General features: G+C 38.0%; 1 protein-coding gene across 2 annotated transcripts in view; it reads right to left on the bottom strand.

The window, feature by feature from the left end:
* The window catches only part of KLHDC10 (kelch domain containing 10), a 53,979-nt gene that overhangs the window by 5,597 nt on the left and 24,632 nt on the right, over positions 1-23,750 (bottom strand). The window contains exons 2-9 of one of the 2 annotated variants that reach the window (XM_066262297.1): positions 23,250-23,336; positions 8,946-9,167; positions 7,048-7,202; positions 5,778-5,926; positions 4,157-4,241; positions 2,819-2,885; positions 2,034-2,081; positions 33-172 (exon numbers count right to left, since the gene is read on the bottom strand). In XM_066262297.1, the coding sequence (XP_066118394.1) occupies positions 33-172; positions 2,034-2,081; positions 2,819-2,885; positions 4,157-4,241; positions 5,778-5,926; positions 7,048-7,202; positions 8,946-9,167; positions 23,250-23,336 (953 nt within the window). The remainder of the gene's footprint in view (positions 1-32; positions 173-2,033; positions 2,082-2,818; positions 2,886-4,156; positions 4,242-5,777; positions 5,927-7,047; positions 7,203-8,945; positions 9,168-23,249; positions 23,337-23,750) is intronic. The other variant, XM_066262298.1, reaches the window with a different exon arrangement.

The following is a 23,750-nucleotide window of genomic DNA, read 5'->3' as shown; positions in this document are numbered from 1 at the left end:
CACATAAGGAAGATCTACAAGCAAAAACTTACTGGTGTGACAGCGGCACAGTGAAAATACACGGGCTCCGGCATGGTAGCCGGGAGCTTCACCCACTGGAAAGTCTGCAGATTCAACTTCCAGATGTCTCCCAGGATCACTTCTCCATTATAGCCCCCGCAGATAAACACGTCTAGCAGAAAAGAGAAAGCCACGATCACACAGAGAAAGTGAGCCACGTGACAGTAGGTTTTGTAGTGGACACATGGCTACTTGCCCTGGAACCGGTTCAAGGGATTTCCCCAAACCACACAGGACTTCAGCTGGGTCTTGTCCCTCTGCAGGGTTTGGACACTATGTTGGGATTTTTGCTAGGACTAAGGATGCAAGCCCCTAAGGAGGCTTCATGCCTGGGTTCTCAAATACCTCATGGTGCCAGGCATGGAAAGTGAATGAGCAAGAAGGTGCAGGGCAAATAAACCAATAGGAGGCCAGGGCACAAACAGGAGTGCACACACACTAACAGGGGATGGCACCGCCGCTCCGACTGATTAACACCACGTAGGACTTAAGGTCAGCAACGGCCAGATCTCCCGATTTCTCAAGAGAATCTGGAAATCTGGATTTCTTTCAAAGTGAAGCATTTTTATTTTCAAGTGTTAGACACTAATTCAAAAAATTTTAATACACATGTGAGTCAAATAAAACACATCTGCAGACCACTGGTTTGCAAACTCTTCTTTTAAATATTGTCCTGTTAAGGATCAACATTTATCTGCCCATAGAGACAAATGTTCTTTGTGTAGACTTTTAACCTGAGGAGAAACATCTGTTGAAATGTTCTGTTTGGGGGCTCAAAAGAAGCTCTTCCAAGCTTTCTTCAGCCCAGAGAGGACTGTTTGAAGCCCCCATTTGATGTGTATAGTTATTTATGTCAGGAAAAATCCTTCCCCAAATCAAAGATGTTTTGTTGTTGTTTTTGTAAATTCAGTTAGTTATAACCAACTGGACAACCTGTAACAAACCTTATGTGAACCTTCAAACTAAATGCCCAGAACTAACACTGAATTCCATTTGTACGGTGCCTGGTCCCAAAGAGTCAAATTAATAGAGGTCTTCATTCAGGTCTACATCAAGTTTAAGCCAATACTTAATTAAACTGTAAAATACACAGGAAACCTTTTTGGCGAGGATTCAAGCTGAGTACAGCTCCATTCTTAGAGAGGCAGAGCGGAACAATGCCATTATCTATAAATCTTATCCAAAAAGCAGAAGCATAATAAAAAGAATGCCTGTGCTGGCGGTGGCTGCCGGGTCCCAGCAAAGCCACACTATGCTGCTGGATGCATGCAGGCTATCAAACTCAGCCGTATACAACTTCCTCCCAGAAACAAATTGAAGGTGCTGTGTCAAACTATAAAATAAGCTGTAAATGAAAAGGCAGAGAGGTTACCCAGAGAGGAGCCATTTATCACACTTAGATAAAGCAGCTGCAGCTGCTTGCTGAGCCCGTACAATGCCTCTGTTGCAGTATGTATGGCCCAAGAACGAGCTCAGAGTTCTATCTGGCATCAGACAGAAAACAGAACAAACTTCATGAAATGAAACTCTGAAGGCGTTATTATAATTTTAATACAATCTTCACAGAGGTCTCTACTATATGTCAAGATTATTAGTATTCTCCACTGTACCACTGACACTGGCTGAGGTGGGGTGAAGAAAAGCAGGTGGTATAGTAAAGTCTAGTTACTCCAATTTTTGAGTTCTCTGGTAACTGAAGGAACTCAAACACAGCTGGTTTACTTATAAAAATTGCTGAGAGAGGCAAACTTTATAGATTTCCCTTTAAGTTAAAACTACAAGAAACAGACTCTTCCCAAAGTTATGCCTCTTTTAAGGAGCTATCATTAAGAAATAAGACACTCAGTATATACAATCACAAAAATGAAACCAGAAAGTTATTTAGAATTCTCTCTGTTTTTTAGACCTTTTATTTTTTAATTGGATTTACTGGGGTGACACTGGCTAATAAAATTATATCGTAGGCGCCTTACCATTTTTTATTTGAACACAACTATGACATCTTCGGGCCGCAGGGAAACCTGGCAGACACACAACAGAGAAATCCCATTATTCACAGGAAGACTGGGAACGGTACTGACAGGACTCAGCAGAAGACACACTACGCGCAACTCCTCTAAAACAATTCTTTTGTTGCACTCAGCAAACACTGACAGCCCTTCCGATCCTTCCTCATTTCACACTAACATAAAGCCAGCAGGAGTCCCACCCCAGTGGGACAGTGCTAAGGGGCCAGGAAACCAAAGTGGGGTGGCGGAGGGCAGGGCTTACCCGTGTCTCTCCCCAGCCCTACTGCCCACAGAGACAGGTAGGTCTGGATTAAGGTGCCTATTCCCGACCCATACTTCCCCACTTTTGTAGAATTCAGCAATCCACTTGAAAAGTCTCTGCTCAATTGCTGGAGAAGAATCATTGGGCTAAGGAATATAAGTAATTTTTATTTAAATTTTCCCATTGATTTGAGAGAGAGAGAGAGAGAGAGAAGTATTAACTCATTGTTCTACTTAGCTGTCCCATTTAGTTGTGCACTCACTGATTGCTTCTCATATGTGCCCTGACCTGGGATTGAACCAGCGACCTCAGCACACCAGGATGATGCTCCATCCACCGAGCAACCCGGCCAGGGCCTACACTTAATTTCTTAAACCAGTTCAACAATATTTCACTTGCCATATAACTCAATAAAATTAATTTTTATTTCTAAAACAAGTATAAAATACATTTGTTGAAGATAAATGAACCAGTATTATACATTTACCTATTTTTTCATGGGGTTTGGTTGCAATTTCCTCCCATGCATTTGTTTCAAGGTTGTATGCGTGGATCTTGGAGAAAAAGAAAATACACACACAAATAATTTTAGCTAGCCAGAAAACTGAATTTTTAACAATGGCCTGTATAAACATATATTCTTGGTTGAAAAGTCTTCTTTTCCTTTGTTTTTATCTGATTTTGCTAATTCTAATCTAAGACAAAACATTAAATGAAAAAAATAGAAAATTAAGCAATATACAATCTCAGTTATTTTTTTGTTTTGTTTTGTTTTGTTTTTTGTATTTTTCCTTAGTTAGAAGAAGGGAGGCAGTCACACAAACTCCTGCATGCACCTGACCGGGATCCACCCAGCATGCCCACCAGGGGGCGATGCTCTGCCCATCTGGGGCGTTGCTCCATTGTGGCCAGAACCAACTAGTGCCTGAGACAGAGGCCATGGAGCCGTCCTCAGCACCTGGGCCAACTTTGCTTCAATGGAGCCTTGGCTGTGGGAGGGAGGAGAGAGATAGAGAGGAGAGCAGGAGGGGTGGAGAAGCAGATGGGCACTTCTCCTGTGTGCCCTGACTGGAAATTGAACCCAGGACTTCCACACTCTGGGCCAATGCTCTACTGCTGAACCAACTGGCAAGGGCCCAATCTCATTATTTTCATAAAATCACAGAAAAATGAAGTAAAAAATTGAAATTCCACAACTTTCACATTTTCAACAGTGACTAGGTATCATTTTTATAACAGAAAAAAAGCAAGCGTTGGTAAGAGAAGATGGGAATGCAGTTTCGACCAAACTCGAAAAAGACCATTCATATTCCAAAGGGACGGGAGCCCTGCAGCCCACTCCTGATTCCACTGCGATGCGTGCGCTCAGAAGAGCCACAGGGATGGGGGAATAAAAGCCCTTCACAACTCAGCCTTCTCAAGTTCGTGACACAGAACCCTCAAAATGCCTGTTCTCTTTAGATAGAGAGCCCTGACGACAAGAGGGCTCTGACACTCTGAGAGTCCTGGTTCCAATTCTAATTAGTGGCTCCATTCAAACCACTACATCTCCCTCTTAGACACTCGCTTCATTCAGGGTAAGGGATAATTTTCATAAAGTATATTCAATGAGTGATAATGCAGCTGTCAACTGGAGAGCATGGCAGGGGCACAGAGTTCAGCCTTGCATGATAAAGAGCTTGCCCCATGAAATAGATATTGATGAAGAACCCTCTCAAAAATTAAAATATCTACAGTACCAGAATGATCTTCCTTAGCACAGCCCAAGCCTTCCTCCCTCTCTACTTCTCCCTCCCTTTCTCTCTCTCTTTTTTAAAAAATATACCTTGTTTAAGGAATAAGCTGTCCAGGAAGTCCCACCTCCCAAGATGTAAATCCTCTGCCCATCATGTGCAATCTCATGTCTGTATCTGAAATACACAATAAAATGCATTTATAATTAAGTGGAAAATGATCAACCTAAAATTTAACCACAAGGCTTTTTATTACATCATTATTTATAATAATAAATAATAGTGAATAGTTAAATTATAGAAAATACATAAAACAGATTAGTATGTAACCATTAAGAATGTCAGCATAGAGAATGATTAATATACTGAAAAGTTGTTTTTGTCACTAACAAAAAAAAAAACAGCTATATAATAAGAGCAGTTAGGGTATTATCCCATTAAAAATTTATAGATATATAAATATGCAAAAAGAATGATTATAAGGTTACAGTCAAAATGTTAACCCTGGTTATCTCTGAGTTTAGATTTTTTTTTCTTCATTTTGCTTATTTGTATTTTCTATAATCTTTTTGTGATAACTCTGCTCAAGGAGGGAGCAAAATGAAATTTAAAAAGTGATCTTCCTACATTTAATTAGAAACCCTAGACTATGGGCTTTCAAGTTAAAATACTTACTTAACAGACACAGGAGAATGATGCTACATAGAACTGTGAATGTAACGTGCAATGCCTCCCAGTACTTTATCCAAGCAGTCTAGCTACAAGCTGAGACCGTTTATAATGCACCCATAAAATGATTCAAAGAAGGCAACCATGTTTAAATGCTTTGAAAACTTAATCTACTGCCTCCTTCCTCGGAAGGCCTTTGCGCTGCTGAAATAAATTACATCACAATTATTCCAGTAACAGTCCATCTCCCACCTCCTCACACGGCAGTTGCAGTAGTCAGCCCACTACAAGAAAGAAAAATTCTTCCTTAACACCTGTATGCCACTTTGTTTAAAGACAACATAGAGATCTTGGATTCGTCTACAAAGAATGATTAAAAGATTGTTTACTATCTTTGCTTTTAAACTAGAAGGCAAAAGATCTAAGTTTTCCAGTGAGTTTAATTCTAAGAGGCAATGCTATCGGAAAGAAAAGTAAAAACTCTAGGACCTACTAGAAGGCAACTAGTTTATGATGTTTGAGTATTTAACAAAGCACTTAAAATGAAGAGCCCTCCACCTCCCTCCATCCCTCTCTCTCTGCCTCCTTTCCATCCACTCATCCAGCCGATTTTCACTCAGTACCACTACAGGCATGGTGCTAAACTCTGCACTGGGGTCACAGCTGGGAGCAAATGAGCCAAAGAACCCTAACATGCAAAGTTAAGAAGGTAAATCAAAAAATAACTAGAAAGTAAATGTTTTGCCTGTGATAGGAAATTTAGTTACTGTTGCTACCATTGGTTTCTTCTTCAAAGTGTTACTATCTTCCCAATGGAGGAAAACCTGAAGTATGAGAGGAAATAACATGAAAAATATTACCTAGTTCAAAGGGAAGTATCACTCCCTTCTCAGGAGATCCTTCTTGCATACTGTACTGGGGTCTAACAACAAGTTAGCTATTTTAATGAGGCCAAAGGGTTTTCTCCAAACCATATAACCAATATTCTGAAAAAAAAAGTCAAATCTTGGGGAAAATAAATATGCTTTAATACTAGAACTTCACCTCTCTTCTGGTAGATCACAGGATAGGTTGTTTGGTTTCAGCTGTGTCCACTCTCTGGTGTTAAGATCTAATTTGTGCAGGTCTGTGCTGTAGATGTAGCCAGTTGTCCCTCCAAAGACATAAAGGGAGCCGTTGATGATAGCCATGGCCTGGAGGAGGAGGAGGGTGAACAAGACAAACTCGTCAGCACTTGAGTACAGAATGTAAACTTACTATATACCCCAATTCAGGTTTTATAAAATTCTCCTGTATCTTTAAGCTTCTAAAATAACAGGGCCTAAAGGACTGAAGGTCTTAGAGAACACAGAGATTCTTTTTAGAATGGTAAAGTTTTGCTCAACTAGAAAGCAAGTTCTACCTGGACAGGCGAGAGCAGGATTCTTAGGGCATCTAGCCAACCACAGAATTCAGCGATCATGGACATGAGCATTTCCACTGAAAGCTGTTCTCTTTCTAAGCAGGCAGGGGGGGAAATTCTCTCAAGAAGGAGGAGATGTAAAAATAACCCACCAGAATTCCTTAGGGAAGTTGACAGTCTCCAGTCCCCAACATGGGACATTTTCCATGAGACTCTTCTTCAGAGTAAGTTTGGCCATTGTTATGGTCATTTCTTAGACTAAATGTCTCCTGTTGTGGGAAATGGGTAACCAGTACGTGCCTCAGTCTACACATAGCTCAGAAGCTATTTATCTGTACTGGTGCTAGTCGTTAAGTAAGAAACGAAAAATTGGTTGTTTTAACCTTAGCCCATTCTTCTCAAAGGATCTTGAATGTATGGTGAGTTGCACTCTTCCTTTTTGGATATAACTTTTCCAGCCTAGGTATGAAGCACGGTAACTGATCTCTCCACAATCTGTTTCAGCTCAGATCTTAACTGGGTGCAGGGATCATCTACTCTGCTACTTAGGTCAGAAAGCTCTTCAGAGAATCATATCACCTGAGAGATAACAGGACCCAAACCATGTGCAGCCCAATCTCTTGTTGGGGGTGGGAGTGGAAATGGGCTGGAGTCCTGACATTTAAAGAAATTTCCATACAGATCTAGTTCATAATCCTAAATTGGATTAGAAATAAAGAAGGGGAAAAAAGGAAAGAAGGCGGCAAGATACCAGACTTACAAATTCTTCACATCAGAACTGAAAAATCAAACATTAACCACAGCGAATTTACCCTGTTTTAAACACTAGTAGTAATATAGATTCTGACATTGTTTGTCCCCAGAACTAAAAAAATCCAAATACATCCATCATGGCTGGCCATAGATTGGTACCTGTCCATAGATACGACTGGGCTTCTTCCCCCGACAGCTGAGTAAAGCCCATCTCTTGTACTTCACGTTGCAGACGTGGACATCATTGCCGTTGCTCTCGCCAAACGGGATGCCTGTACCTCCAAACACTAACAGGTTGTTTCCGTGCAGCACAACTGGGGAGGAGGAGCACAAGTTCCATCTATGTACTGGCTACTGACGTGTTCCCACACAGACCCAGACTGCCTGAGAAACTAAACAGTGTCTGCTTCCACACTCTCAGAAAATAGCTCAAATCACCGGTATCTACTACAAAATTCTGCAGGAAAAGGTCTAATTCACACTGTATGAACAATATTAAACTGCTCACTGTTTGGTATGTGACAGGTATTCAGTACATCTTTGTGGAATTCATGAAATACTGAGTATAACAATACTGAATGATATGAACTGCAGTACACCACTACAGTTCAAGTCCACAGTGAGGCGGACAGAGGAAAACTGGGTCTTTCAAAGACCTGGTGGGACTCAGGACAAAAGAATCACTCTGTTTTTGCCAGGGGAGTGATCTCTACATTTTGCATTATGGCTTCTGTCATCTTAATCCTCTCCAAGATAAAAGAAACACCAATATCCTGCTCGTAACTTTGGCGTTCTTCTCTATACTTCTTCTAATTCCTGCCAAAACACGTGCGCGCGCACAGCGCGCGCGCGCGCACACACACACACAGTCACACATACCTTCTTTCCTTCAATGGCAAATACTCTCAAAATAGTGCTACCATAGTACTTCAATGGCATTTTTACCAATCCTCAATCGATATAGTGTGCAAGTCAACAGCATGAGCTCTGGACCCAGCAAGAGCTAGGTTTAAATTCCCGTGTGTCCCCAGGAAAGTATTTAATCTAACTTAATCTGCCCAGTAACCCCGTGAGGTAGGAACTATTGCCATCATCTCCACTTTTATGGATAATGAAACAGAAGTGTTAAGTCATTTAAGTCACTTGTTGAAGGTTTCCTAAAAAGAACCTTGCCAAGCCCGGGTTCAATCCCAGGCAGTCTGCGCCGGGCCTGCACTCATAGCCACCACCCACCCATAGGGCCTCTCTCAAGCCTCAGTTTCCTCATTCGTATAATGGCAATAATCTCAGTATCTGCACCATAGGGATGTTATGAGAATCAAATCAATACCATGTGTGAAATACTTTGCTCAATAACTATTATCACTATTATAAATCCCATTTGTTGATCTTCTATTACATTTTGCCTAGCATATATATGATACTTTATGTTGAACCCTCTGAGATATTATTAAGCCAATTTTATATCTAAGGAATTTATTTTTAATTGAGAGGTGGAGAGGCAGAGACAGACTCCCAAATGCACCCTGACCAGACCAGGATCCACCTAGCAAGCCCCCTACTGGGGGATGCTCTGCCCATTTGGGGCCACCGCTCTGTTGCTCAGCAACCAAGCTATTTTAGCACCTGAGGCCCATCCTCAGAGCCTGAGGCCAACTTGCTCGAACCACTCAAGCCATGGATGTGGGAGGAGAAGGGGCAGTGGAGAAGCAGATGGTCACTTCTCCTGTGTGCCGTGACTGGGAATTAAACCCAGGACTTCCACATGTCAGGCCAATACTCTACCACCAAGCCAACCAGCCAGGGCCATCTAAGGAATTTGAAGCCAAAAATCATTTGGCAAGTAATGGTACACAGCTAAATTCAAACTCAGGACTATGTAACTCCCAAGTGATTCTAAATCATCATGCTGTATTATTACCATAGTAAAAAGTCTATCCATTAATGGGGCTTAATCATATTACAGTGTTATTATAAATTAACAAAGAACATGTGACATTGAAATGGACCTCTCAGATATTTCGTAAAGTCAAAAGTTCAGAACTGTCTGCACTCACGTGACATAGATGCCAGTTCCCGGGGCATGTACCCATCTGTGCCCATCTGGTGCCATACTCCTGTAGCAAAATGATATCGCCAAAGCTCCCTGAAGAGAGGGTAGTCTTCATTATCGGGCCCTCCTGATTCATCATAATCGGGGTTGTAACCTCCAAACACATAGAGATTGGTATTATCTGCCACACAACGATGTCCGCTTCGTGCTGGTGGAGGTCTGTGGCCTAGGAAAGAAGAAGACAGCTCTCCACAGATAGTCCAGCAGATTAAAAGCACAAACAAAATTTGGTAACAAAAAAAAAATTTTTGGTAACAATTTTTTTAGCTTTAAAAGGGGATCAGAGAAGATTTATAATGTGGATAAACTTTTTATTTATTTAGGTTATTTTATACATTCACACACACTACTTAGGATTTTAAGGAGCTGGTCTCCATTTCTACTTCAATTAGCTACTTTCAGATTTTGATAACTGTAATCCCAAGGGAGGTGAAATAGCATCCTAAACTCAAGAAAATGGCTGATAACTTGGAATTTTCAAGAGAAGAAGGGGTTTAGTAACTCAAAAGCTAAAAGGACTTTTCTTATTTCCTTAGAGGAGAAAAAAAACACAGGCCAACTAAATTAAACTGAAAATATTAGAAAACTACATAAATATAATCACAAATGTGAATGAGTCATGTATAAATAAAAATACACATACATAAAACCTATGATTTTTCCACAATATATAATAATACACTTAAAAAGAAAACTGGTTTGCAAAGAGTAAAATGCAGAATTTAAATACCACTCCAGACATTATGTCCATTAACAAAAAAATCCTTATATTCATCTCAAAGAGCTCTTAATGAGAGCTCTACACTAAGAAAAGCTATTTCTACAATTTGTATTTGAAAGTTTTCTAAACTATTTCAACCAGTTCACTAAAAATTATTTTGGGATTATTTTTAGAATAAAATAAATCCCAAAACTTTATATTATGTCTATTATCCTTATAATTCTTTACACCAGTCTACACCAACCCCTACACAGCTGCAAAACCAAAGATGCTTACATATATATTGGATGGAAGCTACTATGGTTGACTGTTACCCTAAACACGTATCTACTTTCATATATTAGGAGTAGATACTAGTATAATGTTAATGTTTAGCACAATGCTGGACACCTAACAAACATCTGTTATAAACATTTACGACCAATCTAATATAAGCTCTACATATTTATTTTAAAATCATAATTCCACTCCCTAGGGTATGCTTTTAAACAAGAACTGAAAAGAAATTGCACAGATTTAGAGAAACTAGGAATCAAACCAACCAAGAATTAGAGTCACTCAAGTCCAACCTATCAGTCCTGTCTGAGAGTCTAACAGTTCCTTGCTGCTCAAGTACAAAGCCCTCCACCAGCAACTCAGGGCCTTTCCCAACAGTCTTGTCCTGATCACCCATACTCCTGCCAGTCTAAGTTTGTCTCTCCGCTTGGGAAGCCTTCAGACCTGGCCCAGTCTACCTACTCTTCTACGCCTCCAAGTCCAGCCCACCCAGCTTGCTCTTGTAAAATAAAACAACAAAACCTATGGTCCTTATAGTTCAATGCTCTACTACTCAAATACTAGGGTATACATGTAATAATAGTATGGTGAGTATACCAGAACTATGTAAATACAAGAATAAATATTAGGCAAACTATAACTGAAAAATTTACTCATGAGCTGTGATTTCACTCAAGTAAAGAACTCCATTTCTCTTTTTAGGAATCCTGAAACACAGAAAGTGCAGTGTGGAGAGCAGGGCTCCTCCCTGCGTCTAGATTTGAATCCAGGTTCCTACTAACTGCTACCTTGAGCAGGTCACTGACCCCCACCAATCGGCTTCCCCATCACAGATTCGTTATACTTGCTATTATGTTTAAATATTTAGTGGTTTATATATGCATCTTTCCAGGCTGCTGTGAGTTATTTGAGGAAAGAGTAATGTTTGTATTCAACTTTTCAACCACCAAGACTAAGGCACACAGAAACACCAAACAAATTTACAAATTTACTTTTTCTCAACTCATTTTGTTAATATTTTTCTTCTCTAAATAGACTAGAAGCTTCCAAGGGCGAAGATTGTGTATAATAATTATCCTGTATTACCCACAACACCTAGAACAGTTAGAGATATATATAATAACTTCTGGAAGTTTTGTTGGCTTTAACTTAAGTCAAAGTAAACAGTGACAGGAATAATTAAAACAGTATACTGCTCTCAGTGGACTTTAATACCATTGTGCCTAAGAGATAACACAATTTTGAGGACAGGGGTTGGGTTATGCAACGGTCTCAAAACACAAGTGTTTCTAAGAATTACCAAGACAAATTTAAAAAAAAAAACATAACAGTGTTTCTATGGTCAACAGATGGTAACTCTAAGAGTCTCTATAATGCGACTTGTTTTAGTCTCTGGAGACAACAGATAGTTTTAAAAACAGCTTTTGGGCAAATATGAAATGACATACAGTCTAGTCTATAATTTTTTCTAAATGGCTGTACATCAGAGAAGACATTCCATTATAAGTTTATTGTGAACTTTTTTGTGACAAATATAACTCACATGGATTGAAGGTTGAGGAATTAGTGAAAAGATGCTTTTGTATATCTATTCATTCATTAAGCCAAACATTTTATTGGACACCTGCTACGTACCAGTACTGTGATAGGTGCCAGGGATACAATGATGAGACCATTACTATTTCTGCCCTCTGGAGCTTACAGTCTATTCCCAAAATGTCCAATGCGGTAGCCAGTAGCCACGTTACTGAACACTCGAAATAAGGCTGGTCCCAACTGAGATAGGCTTTAAATGTAAAATACCCACTGGACTTCAAAGACTTAGTATCCAAAAATGAACATAAAATTACTAATATTCATACTGAGTATACATTGAAATAATATTTTTGATATCCTGGGTTAAATAAAAATATTATTAAAATTAATGCCAGCTGTCTTTTACTTTTTTAATGTAACTACAGAAAAATTTAACTTTGTCGATCACATAATATTTGTGATCGTTTGGCCCAATTGCTGGCTTCTGTAAATAATTTCATTATCTATGCAAATTAAACTGCTGGGTAAAGAGCATCTGATCAATGTTTGATAAATATTAAACATCCTGTCAAAGAATCTTATAGTTAGGAGTAAAGAGGTAACTCTTTTTCCTCTTTAGTCAGTAACTAGAGATTTCTTTGTACATATTTATAGCCCAAGAGTGACTAATATATTAGAAAGCCAAATTTCCTTTAGAATAAATCATGGGAATTTTTCAGGACTAATGCCATGGAGACTAAGTATTAATTTTCATGATGGGGGATATAGCATAAGCTCATCAACCTTGAACAAAATGAAATTAGGTTTCAGAGTCTTTAAGCAGTTCTCTGAATCCACCCCTCTCCATGTATAAATCTCACTTTCCTAAAAATTACTTGCTAGTAATAAAATCACCCATAGAATTAGGTTACCTGATTCAAGAATTCCCATGAGAAAATGTCAAAGTCAAAACTGAAAACTGAACTGGTATATTCAGACGAGAACAACCAGTTAAGGGAACGTGTACCAGTGATGGCTGAGCCATCTTCTCCTCCACGTGCTCACCATGTCACACACCTTACTCTTCACCCCAGGGAAAAATAGGAGCTTATGGTAACTGGGGAAATGAGCTTTACTTTCTGGGCCAAAGGAAGAAGCTCAAAGTCAAAGTCTGAGATAAGGTGACAGATGCTGCCACTGTTTCCACTATTACAAATAATATTGAAACAAAGCCTCCATTATAAGATTTATATGCAAGTGTCTGAGTAATTCTAGAAATAGATTCAGGGTAAAGGGAAATACTTAAAATTGTTATAGAGCCACATTGCTCTCCAAAATGACCAGGACAATTTATACCCCAAGCAGTGGTGTACAAAAGTGCCTATTTCTCCAAGCCCCCTTCAACCTTTTAAATTTATGCCAATCTACTGAGTGTAAATTAGTGCCAGGTTAATCTGCACTTCCCTGACTTTTACTAGTTTACATTGGCCCATTTATATTTGGGGGACCTGCCTGACTACATCCCTTGCCCACTTTTCTCTCTTTGGGTTACCTCCTCACAGATTTGTAGAAATTACATTTCTTTCTTTTAATTTTGTTTATGGTGTCTTTTAACATATGGAAACTTGTATAATTGATCTTTCAACCTTTTCTTTTAAGGCTCCAGGGCAAAGGGAAACAAAGGCTCCTTTGTTCTATATCTCATTTATCTTTGCATCGTTATAAAATTATAAAAATTTTTTCCTAGTAATTTTAGTTTTGATTTTTAAATCCAGAATCTGAATGCATCCATAACTTATTTTTTGTATATTGTACGATGTAGGGCTCTAATTAACCAAAAATAAATAAATAATAATGAATAAGTTATGTCCCAAACCACTTATGGAAAGCCATCCCTTCCACATTGAACTGAAATGGCACCTTTATTATATACTAAATCGACATCTTCTAAAGTAGAATTAGGAAAACCCCACTATGCAGATCTAATCCAGATCTACCGTTCACACATAATTTATTGCTCTTTAAGAATGCACACAATGTAAAGCAACATCTTGGACTCTTCAATGCAAATGAAGTAGCACATAACATTTTGCTCTAAGTCTATTATTTACAAGATGCAGCCACCCCTAGATTGTGCTATCAAATATTTGTGGAGGCCATTTGAAAAACAAAAACCTTTATTGCTAAAAGTATTAACTAGTTATAAATATCAAATAGCCCAAATGATAAATTCAGTTTCATTTAAATTGGACACTTCCTTCCAAATACCTCTACCTGAGAGGCCAGATCTTCTCTGTACACCTGGAAGCCTGGACAGGAAAGCCAAGGAAAACTGACCCAGCTGGCTTCCACCCCTGACCAGCAGGCAGACCTTTACACTACGCCCAGAGTCCAAGCTGCTCAGGCAAAAGCACTCCATTCACACCAGCAACTGTATTACTTCTTGGTTATGTTAGCATCTCCTGCCACAGGGAATCCATACCCAGTATGAAATGCAAATAGAAAGATTTAGCTTTTCACAGCAGAGCAATTTTATTGTCTAAGAGAGCAGCAATAAAAGAAACTTGCTTTGAAAGACTCTGGTATTACCATGAGTTCAAGTGCTGACCAAAGCACACTTGAGATAGTTGTCATACTCTAGCTAAGTAGATGTCATGGGCTTCTAGTCTGGGTTCAATTCTACTGTCTATTTACTGAACCCTATACCATTACCACATTATTTTCATTATGACAGCTTTGAATTATCTATAAATATCTGGTAGGACAAATTCCCCACTGTGTTATTCTTTTTTAGAAACTTGTTATTTTGCTCCATTTGTCTTGCAATGAATTTTAGAATCAGTTTGCTAGAATCTATAAAAATCCCTTGGGCAGACATCATCTTATCCAGGTGATCAAAGTTAACATCACCAGTAACAGGACAAATAAACCTCATGTGCAATGAGATGAACACAATATTATTTCAGCAGTATTCCTACCAAAAATGCATAAGCTGAATATAATCATGAGAAAACATGAGACAAACCCAAACTAAGGGACATTCTGTAATATACAAAATATCAATGTCAAGGCTATAGATCAGTGATTTTCAACTGGTATGCTGCAAGAATTTTTAAAACATGCAATTCCTGACTATTAGTCAGGGGACTGAGCTCTTTTCTCTTAGACTGTCAAATTCAAAAAATAAAAACAGCCAATACAACAATAGCCATTCAGTACAAATGAATCAAAGTTATACCTATTTTTTTTTTTGTTATATCAGCAAAATTTTTTTTGATGTGCACAGAACTTTAGTAATTAGTTTATGTGTGCCATGAGATGAAAATGGTTGGAAATCGCTGCTACAGGCACATGAGAACTAAATGCAACACATGATCTGGGATTTTTCTTTTACTATTAAGGATTTATTGGAATAATTGGCAAGATCTGAAATAAGGTCTGTAAATTAGATACGAGGGTTAATTGTATCCGTTACTTACAGTGTTAATCCCCAAAAGAATGTCCTTGTTGTTGTTTTTTTCAGCTATAGACACTGAAGTGTATATTTAGGGGTAAGGGCCATCATGTCTGTAGCTTACTCCCCAACAGTTCAGACAGAAAAACAGTATGTACATGCACATGTATATATGTACCATGCATAGAAAGGGGGACAGAGGAAGGAGAGAAGAGGGAGAGCAGGATAAAGCAAGTATGATCACATGTTAACATTTAGGAAATCTGGATGAAGGATACAGGAGAATCTTCTACCATTCTTGTAAATTCTCTGCATAAGTTTGAAATTATGTCAAAATTAAAATCAGATTTTCAGTACAGTTTCATTATATTACGGGGGTTTTATTTTTTTTTTAATTTTTAAAAATGTATTGATTTGAGAGAGTGAGAGAGAGAGAAACATGGATTTGTTTTTTCACTTACTGATGCACTCATTGGCTGACTTGCATGTGCCCTGACTGGGGATCAAATCCCCAGCCTTGGTGAGTCGGGGCAGCACTCTAACTGTACTACCTACCCAGGGCCATGTTCTTGTTTTTTATTTCTAAGTAGTTTATAATTTGCCATACAATTGTGAATCTCTTGTTTCATTTTTTTTTTAATTTTTTTTTTAAATTTTATTTTATTTATTCATTTTTAGAGAGGAGAGAGACAGAGGAGAGAGAGACAGAGGGAGAGAAGGGGGGAGGAGCTGGAAGCATCAACTCCCATATGTGCCTTGACCAGGCAGGCCCAGGGTTTCGAACCGGCGACCTCAGCATTTCCAGGTCGACGCTTTATCCACTGCGCCACCACAGGTCAGTCTTGTTTCATTTTTAATTGGTTAATATATAGAAAAGTATCTTTGCAAGTTTAAATTTTATCCAACTTATTTTTTGTTAATTATCTTGAATTTAATAGATGATATCACATTATTGAGAACTTTCAGCTCTTTCTTTCCAAGATGTGTACCTTTTATTTTCATCCTCATCTTCTCTTGTATTGAATAAAACCTCCAGAACAAGGCTAAACAATGGAGATAATAATAAGCATTTCTGTCTTGTTTCTTACTTTAATAAGGATACTGGTAATATTTCACCATTATATATAGTATTTGCTAGTGGTTTCTTGTAGACAGTCTATCAAAATAAATTTTCTTATATTTCAGGATGCCCACAAATTTTTTTCCTTACTTGGAATGGGCATAGTTTTTTAAAATAAAAATTTTATTGAAATGTAACATAAAGTGCATATACCATAAGAGTAAAGCTTCATGCATTTTAACCAAAATGAACACACTAAGTATCAAATTTTATTAAATGCTCTCTTTGATGTCAGGACAATCACACTTTCCCTTTGACCTATTAAAGCAGGAAACTAAATACACTGCACAGATAAACCCAATTCGATCTTGATTTCTTTTTATTTAGATCTATCCCCGTCTTCTTAAGTATTTTAATCATTTAAAAAAATTTTCCACTTCACTAATTTTACTGAAGTAATTAAGCTTTCTTTTTTCTTTCCTTTTTTTACCCCTAGGAAGATCTACATCCCATTACCCCTAGTAATTTTTAAAAACCCATAAAAATAAGAACTTTTCTTCTTCTGACATGATAAAAATAAGCCACATCTGGAAATAAACTTGGCTGTCACTGGTGGTCACCTCTGGAAAAGGAAGGGGAGAAGTGAAGATGTGAACTAGGGCCTTTGCTTTTTTTAATTTCACCTCTTTTACTGTGAAATATAGCACATGGATAAAAGCATTCATAACTATAAATGTAGAGTTTAATAAATTATTGAAAAAGTAATGTAACAATCATCCAGGTAAAAAAACAGAACACTGCCAGCACCCAGCTAAGCCCTCTCCTGCCCTGTTAGATCACAACCCCTCCATCCCACCTCCTCCACTTCTAGAGGAAGCCTGTTCCCTGACTTTTATGGCAGTCATAAAACTTGCTTTCTTTTCATAGCTTTATTATACCTACATATGCATTCCTAAACAACACTGTTTATTTTGGCCTCGTTCTGAAGTGTATTTGTGTAGAATGATATATAGACTGTTTTCTTTCTGGGCTTCTTCATTCACAATCATGTTTCTGAGACCCATCCATGTTGCTGGGGGTAGAAGTGGCCTGTTAATTTCCATTGCCAAACAGTACTTATCCAGTCTATGTTGCAGGAACAGACATTTGGATACTTTCAAATGAGTGGCTCTTAATGCTGCTATAAACATTTCTGTATGTGTTTTCAGGCGCACAGAGGCACACATTTGTTGGCTATAAATCTAGAAATAAAGTTTCTGAGTCAGAATATATGAAAATCTTTACCTTTACTATGTAGATAATGTCAAACTTCCCTTTACAAAATACTTAGTTAGCATTGGCATTGCACTTTTAATTTAGAAATTCCTGTGGTTTGTAGACCTATTTCACTGTGGTTTTAATATGCATTTCTATTATAAATAGGGTTGAGCACCTTTTCATATTTACTGACCAACTGAAGTGTTCCTTTTGGGAAGTGCCCGCTCAAGCCTTTTATACATTCTTCCATTGAGCTGTCTGTCTTTGTCTTACTGATTTGTACAAATTTGTATATATGCTTGAGATACATTCACTTCTCACCCTATGTATTTCTGTATTATTTGAATTTTAATAAGCATATACTACAACTATAAACTCCAAAGAAAAAAATTAAAAGCTCTTCAGCAGTTTTACTTTCTCCATCCTCAACTTGTTTAAATCATCTGAAATATTAGTTACAGAATGTTATATATACACATACATATATATTTTATATTATTCTTCCATATATTTCAAAATCTTAACAATTACCCTAGGCTTCGCAGTCTCTTTGTTCAGATGCAACTCTAAGTTTTAGTGCTCATTTCTTTGCACACGACTGCTTCTTATAACCCAACATCCTCTTTGTGAGGTTTGTTTTTTCATTTTACAGGAGCACTTTTCCCAAAAAGAGTGTATGTTATAAACTTTCGGAATTCTTACTTAAACACTGGTGAGGCTGGGTACAGTTCTGTCTTCAAAATAATGCCCCCTCAGATTACTTACTGATGGCAAACCAGTGGCAGGTGAAAAACACGGCATGGGTCTGCTCTGAGCCCCGGGTCTCTCCCTGTAGCCTGTATTTCATCTCTGGGTTCATAAACAGTTCAGTAATATAGAGACAGATGCTGTTTGTTTATTTCACTTCCCAACTGTCTCTTAGTGGGTCCTTTATACTTGACAACTCAGGCTTTCTTCAATGTAGGGAAATAGTGTTTATGTATTTAGTCCCGCCCACTGTCTTTTCTTCTGTAACTCTATAAAATGGATACTGGATCACATAGAATGATCCTCAAAGTATCATTCTCCTCATGTACTTTCTTTTTCAGTCTTCTCGTTTTATGGTCTGTTTCCTTTATTTTCATAAAAAATGGGGCTTGAGTTTGCCTATTATTTAAGCCCCCAACTGCATTTTAATTTCAAGCAATCAAGTCTTCAATATAGAACTAATTCTTTATTCATTCCTTTCTCTCCGCGGCAGCTGTTTTTTTATTTATGGATCCAATTTACTTTTGACTCTGAGGAAACCTCCTATGATCAGAACTTCCTAAAGTTCCGACCTGTTTCCTGTTCTACTTGTTCATCTCAGTTCACCCTCTTTCAAGTCTAGCGTCTCTCGAATGTCCAGTGAGCCCTGGTCACCTTTCATATCAATAAATGAAGAACTTCACTGATTGGCAATTGTAACAGACATAGATTTCCTCAACAGTTGTGTTACTCTGCCTCCACCCTCTAAATGAGTTATCTGTCTGGTTGTGGGTCCCTGCAGGTAAGCGGCACACCGAAAGGCACACCAAAAGGCAGGTTCCTCTTTAGGTGTGGAGAAAAAGCAGTTCGCCTTAGTATTGCCAATATAAGGAAGGCTGCATTTAGACGGCATGGTCCTTCAGTGTACACTGATCCTCAATGAGCTCCCCTTTCTTCCCTGCCTCAGTCCCCCTCCCCCCTTTACTGTGGAGGTCCATTACTTAAAGCTCTGCTCTGTCCTCATAACCACTCTCCAGCCTCCCCCTCACCCGGACCCCAGAGAGCACTGCCAGCTGACCCCTCCTCAAAGCAAATCCCCCACTGTGCTGGAAGAGCTGTCCTCCCCTCCAGCTGTATCCTGGAAGCTAATGCCATTGCCAGAGCTCTGTATATGAGAGAGAAGGAGCAGGGGAGATAACTTTTAGAGACAGTCCCTTACTCCTTTGCCCTGATGTTTCATCTTCCCCCAACCCTTCCCTTCCTTCTGCATTTGTTGACTCTAGGCTTAGCGTTTTGGAAAAGGGGCCCTACTAAGAAATTCTCCTAAATCCCAGCATGCAGCAGGAGCACCTATTTGAGGCTGAATTTTATTCTGTTCTCATTTCTCAACCATTATAATTCCAATTGCTTTCTATCAGCCTGAAATGCCACCAATTCTCTGGTATAGTAGCAATAATAAAGAATGATAGCAGCCAACATGAATTAGCTAGATGGAAAACACTCGCTAAATGGAGAAACTATTCTAAGTGTTTTGCTCATATTATCTTTCTTGAGCCTCACAATCACCTTAGGAAGTAGGTATTATTATCATCATCCTAATTTTAAAGATGAGGAAACTGAGGTCAAAACAAGAATAAGCAACTTGCCCAAAGTCACACAGTTGGTAAACAGCAGAGCCTGGATTCAGACCTAGGTAATGTGGCTTCAAAGTTTCCCTTTTACATTTTTCAGTACAATTATAGTTGATTCTTTTTATACATTTGTTTTGTCATTTTCAGTGATATCTGAGAAGTATGAAAAGGTAAATGAGTCTATTTATTAGGTCCATCAATGGAAACTCAATTGTTTTCACTATACGTTTTGTCTTCATACCTCACAATTTTAATTGGTAGAAATCTCTTTGAAAGAAGACACAGGATTTAGGGAAGGAATCTAGTGGCAGAAAACAAGCTCTAGGTAATTGTGTTCAATCAGTATCAACAGAGGTCCTGTGTAGGATTCCCAAAATGAGAGGCTTAAAAGTAGACATTTTCAAAGTATAAGTTAAGTTTCTTTAAATCTAAGCAGACATTAAACACCAGCATTTTCACGTTCTCAGCAACTCATTAGTTTACTGTCACCAACACCAAAGAGAAGTTGAGAACATACTAAATTTTTAGTCCTGTCCTAATTCCCTGGCAGCGGCCTTATAAATAATTCAATCCTGCTCAAACATGTATGATATACCTACTACATGCACTGTGCTACAAACTGGAGATAAAGAAATGAAAGGCACTGTCCCACTGTCCCTGCCCTTACAGAGCTTACAGTCTACGGCAGGCACAAGTAGACAAACAACTATAATTCAGTGTGATAAGTGCTATGATACAGGCGGCTACACGGGGTGCCATCAGAATAAAGAGATGGGCCTTCAAAGGAGGTTTCCCAGGTAACATCTCCCACTGAGTGCTCAAAGATACACTACCATTGGTTTGGAGGGCTTGAGCGGAATTTGTCATCTTTCCCCTCAGTCTGCTCCTCCATCCACCTGTATAACAGCTAATGATGAGCACAGTAGTCCCACAGAAAGCTGGAAGCCTTCTTGACTTTTCCTGCCTCCTCTTGAATTAGTAAAGTCTCATCTAATTCCACTCCTTAGATTTCAAATCAATTCACTACTCTCTATTCCTACTACAACTGCCATCATTTCTCACCTTGATAACTGCAATAACCTAGCAACTGGTCTTTCCATTAAATCTTTTCACTAATTAAAAAAACAAACAGATCCTGAAAACTCCCCTTGAGTGCTGCCCCACTTGATCTGGGCCCTCTCTGGCTCCTCTCTACACTCTTTCCCACTAAGCTGACTTTCCTACAGTTCTCTGAATGATTACCATGCTGTTCTGCCTGATTACCTTGTCCAGCTGATTGACCCTGTGGTTGGAGATGTCCCAACCGTCCCTTGCTAACTCCCACTCAGACTTTAAGTACATCTCTTCTGAAAAGTCATCCTGATGGCCACTCCTCTCTCTCCATCCTCCCCGAGCTGAGCCAGGTACCTGTTCCGTATGCTCCCATACCAAACTACCTCCTCAGGACACCTATCACAAAGGATTACACTCTAATTATTCTGCAACTGTTTCTTTACCTGATTCTCTATCGTTTAGTTAGCACAGGGCCTGTTATTTAGAAGGCAATCAAGAAATACTGAAAGAACGAAAGGATGAACGAACAAACGAACGAAGATAGTTAAGTCTGTGAAAGCTGATGAGATAACCAAAGGAGAGAATGGAGAGGACAGAACGCTGAAGCAACACCCACGTTCAGTGGGCAGGAAGAAAGAAGCTAGTGAAGGAAACAGAATGGACAATCAAAGAAGTAGGAAGAAAACATCTAGGATTGTACAGTGAAGTAACCCAAAAGAAGAGAAAAATCTAAGAAGGTGCAGGTGGTCAACAGCATTAAACACCACGAACAGGTCAAAGAAGGTGTGAACTAAGACAAGGGTGGCCCTGACATTGCTAATGCTGAGCTGACTCCAGCCTCACCCTTCTCTGCATGGTCAGGGACCATCTTCCTCAGCCATTACTTGAGGTAATTTAGGGCTTACAAATAAGTGAAGGTATAAAACTTACCTGTGCTAATCTCTTTTTTCTGTGATTGAAAAATTGAAAAACAGATCATACACAAAAGAAAATAAGATCCTACCACCCAGATATAACATTATTTCACTATTTCCTTTGTTTTTTTATGTTTGTATTTTTATAAAATTGATATTATACTAAATTTTATTTACTAATTAAATAATTTACTAACTATACTAAATTTAGTCAGCCCAAGTTAACTTTCTCATTGCAAATGAGTAACATTCTAATTGATAAATCAGAAAAAGAAAATAATGTTCTATAATTAAATGTGCCTGCTTGGCCACATGTGCACACAATGGTCTTCCTGTCACCTAACACTAAAATTACCTCTGAATTTGTATCAGTTAAATAATTTATTGATGCTAAAAGGTAGCACACCATCTTCAGTATCTTGGCCTATTTAAGATAGATTTATTCTTTTCATGTTCTGGAGTGTGGTTGCTAAAAAGAGGTTAGGTACTAGATATAGAAACAGATATAGAAACATCTATAGGAGCTGCAAGATTTTCTTTTTAGTTTTTTTTTAAATAATCTTTTCAGTCAAAATCAGATACACTGGCCTATAAATAATTTAATAAAGTCCAAATTACAACCTTAAGCATGCTTGTCTGACAATCTGTTAATCTATATAGAAATAGTGTGAACCACAGTTTTCAACTCTCTTCTGAGATTTTCTTTTTTCACTATGGAATATGTTTTTGTGGAAAAAAATTTAGAAACAGAAGAAATGCAGCATTTCTACAAGTAAGAATTCAAGGTCAAAGGATGTAGACATTTGTAAGGCTTTCATACATATTGACAAACTGAATCCAAGCAAGCTGGGTTAAATGTACGCCTCCTTCTCTATGTGAGCCTCATTCTCCAATCACCTTACCAAAACTGGTGTTTTTACTTTTAATCTTTGCGAATCTAATAGGTGAAAATGGTCTCTATTATTTTAATTATCATGTTTATAACAATAGTGAAAATATCTGTTCATATTTATTTTTATTTTCTATAAATTGATACACATTCTTTTACCTATTCATGTTGTTTTAACTGTATTTCTCATGGACATTCGCTTTTAAACTATTGATTTATAAGATCTCTTTATTCAAAATATTATTTACAAATACTTCCCCCTTATATTGTTTTTTAAATTTTTATTTAGAAAATTCAATTTAACAGGGTGACACTGATCAATAAGAGTACCTTATATCTTTTTATTTATGGTTTTTCATGTAAGAGGTTTTAAATTTTATATAGTCACATAAATTAATCTTTATTTCTTCCTTAGAATCATATTTAGAAAACTCTTTCCCACACCCATACTTAATAAATTATTCAAAGTTCTTTTTAATATGGTTATAGTGGGAATAATAGTGATATCAGTAACATGATTTATTTCTACCATCTAACACACATCAAGTGATTCTAACTCCCTAAAACTTAAAATTATAATTCCAACAGTGGTCACTATGAAACATAGGCTTAAAATTAAGTTCTAGACTTTTCTTACTCCAATTTTAGCTATTTAGACAATTTTTAAAAACCAAACTTGTGAGTTTAGAAAATTCATTCAAAGGACCCTTCAACCCATATGAAGCACAGATCTCTTGCTAGTTATCACCCACCTCTCAAAAACCTGTTAGGGATCCTTATGATGGGACAGGACTGAATGAAGCGCCTCCTAACTGGGTCCCATCGTATTTTCTTCTTACCTGTTACCACAATTATCAGCAATAAGTCAGACACATACAACACATGGCAAATAATACATAGTTACTGTAGTTATAAAGACAGAAAAACAGGAAACAAAACAATACTTGAATACAGAAAGAAGTGATGTAAAGTTGCATTTAACCCTGTTTTAAGAGTCAAAACAAAATTTAATTAATACATAAGCAGTGATGAAGGTTTTCAATTCATCTCCAAAAGAATACAAACAATTGTGTGCACCATTTTTTCAGCATTCTGGGTCAACAGAACATGCATTTAATAATCACCAATGCCATCTTGTGGCAAAAATTCACCACGAGTTTTACAAACACATTAGAAACTAAGACATTTTTTAAAGTCAGTGAATGTCAAAATAAGAAAAAAAAGCTCTGATCAAAATTAATTTGGCATAATGT

The sequence above is a fragment of the Saccopteryx bilineata genome, chromosome 2 (genome assembly GCF_036850765.1).
Source record: "Saccopteryx bilineata isolate mSacBil1 chromosome 2, mSacBil1_pri_phased_curated, whole genome shotgun sequence".
NCBI lineage: Eukaryota > Metazoa > Chordata > Mammalia > Chiroptera > Emballonuridae > Saccopteryx > Saccopteryx bilineata.
The sequence above is the reverse complement of the archived record's forward strand: the minus strand, read 5'-3'. Positions and strand labels throughout refer to the sequence as shown.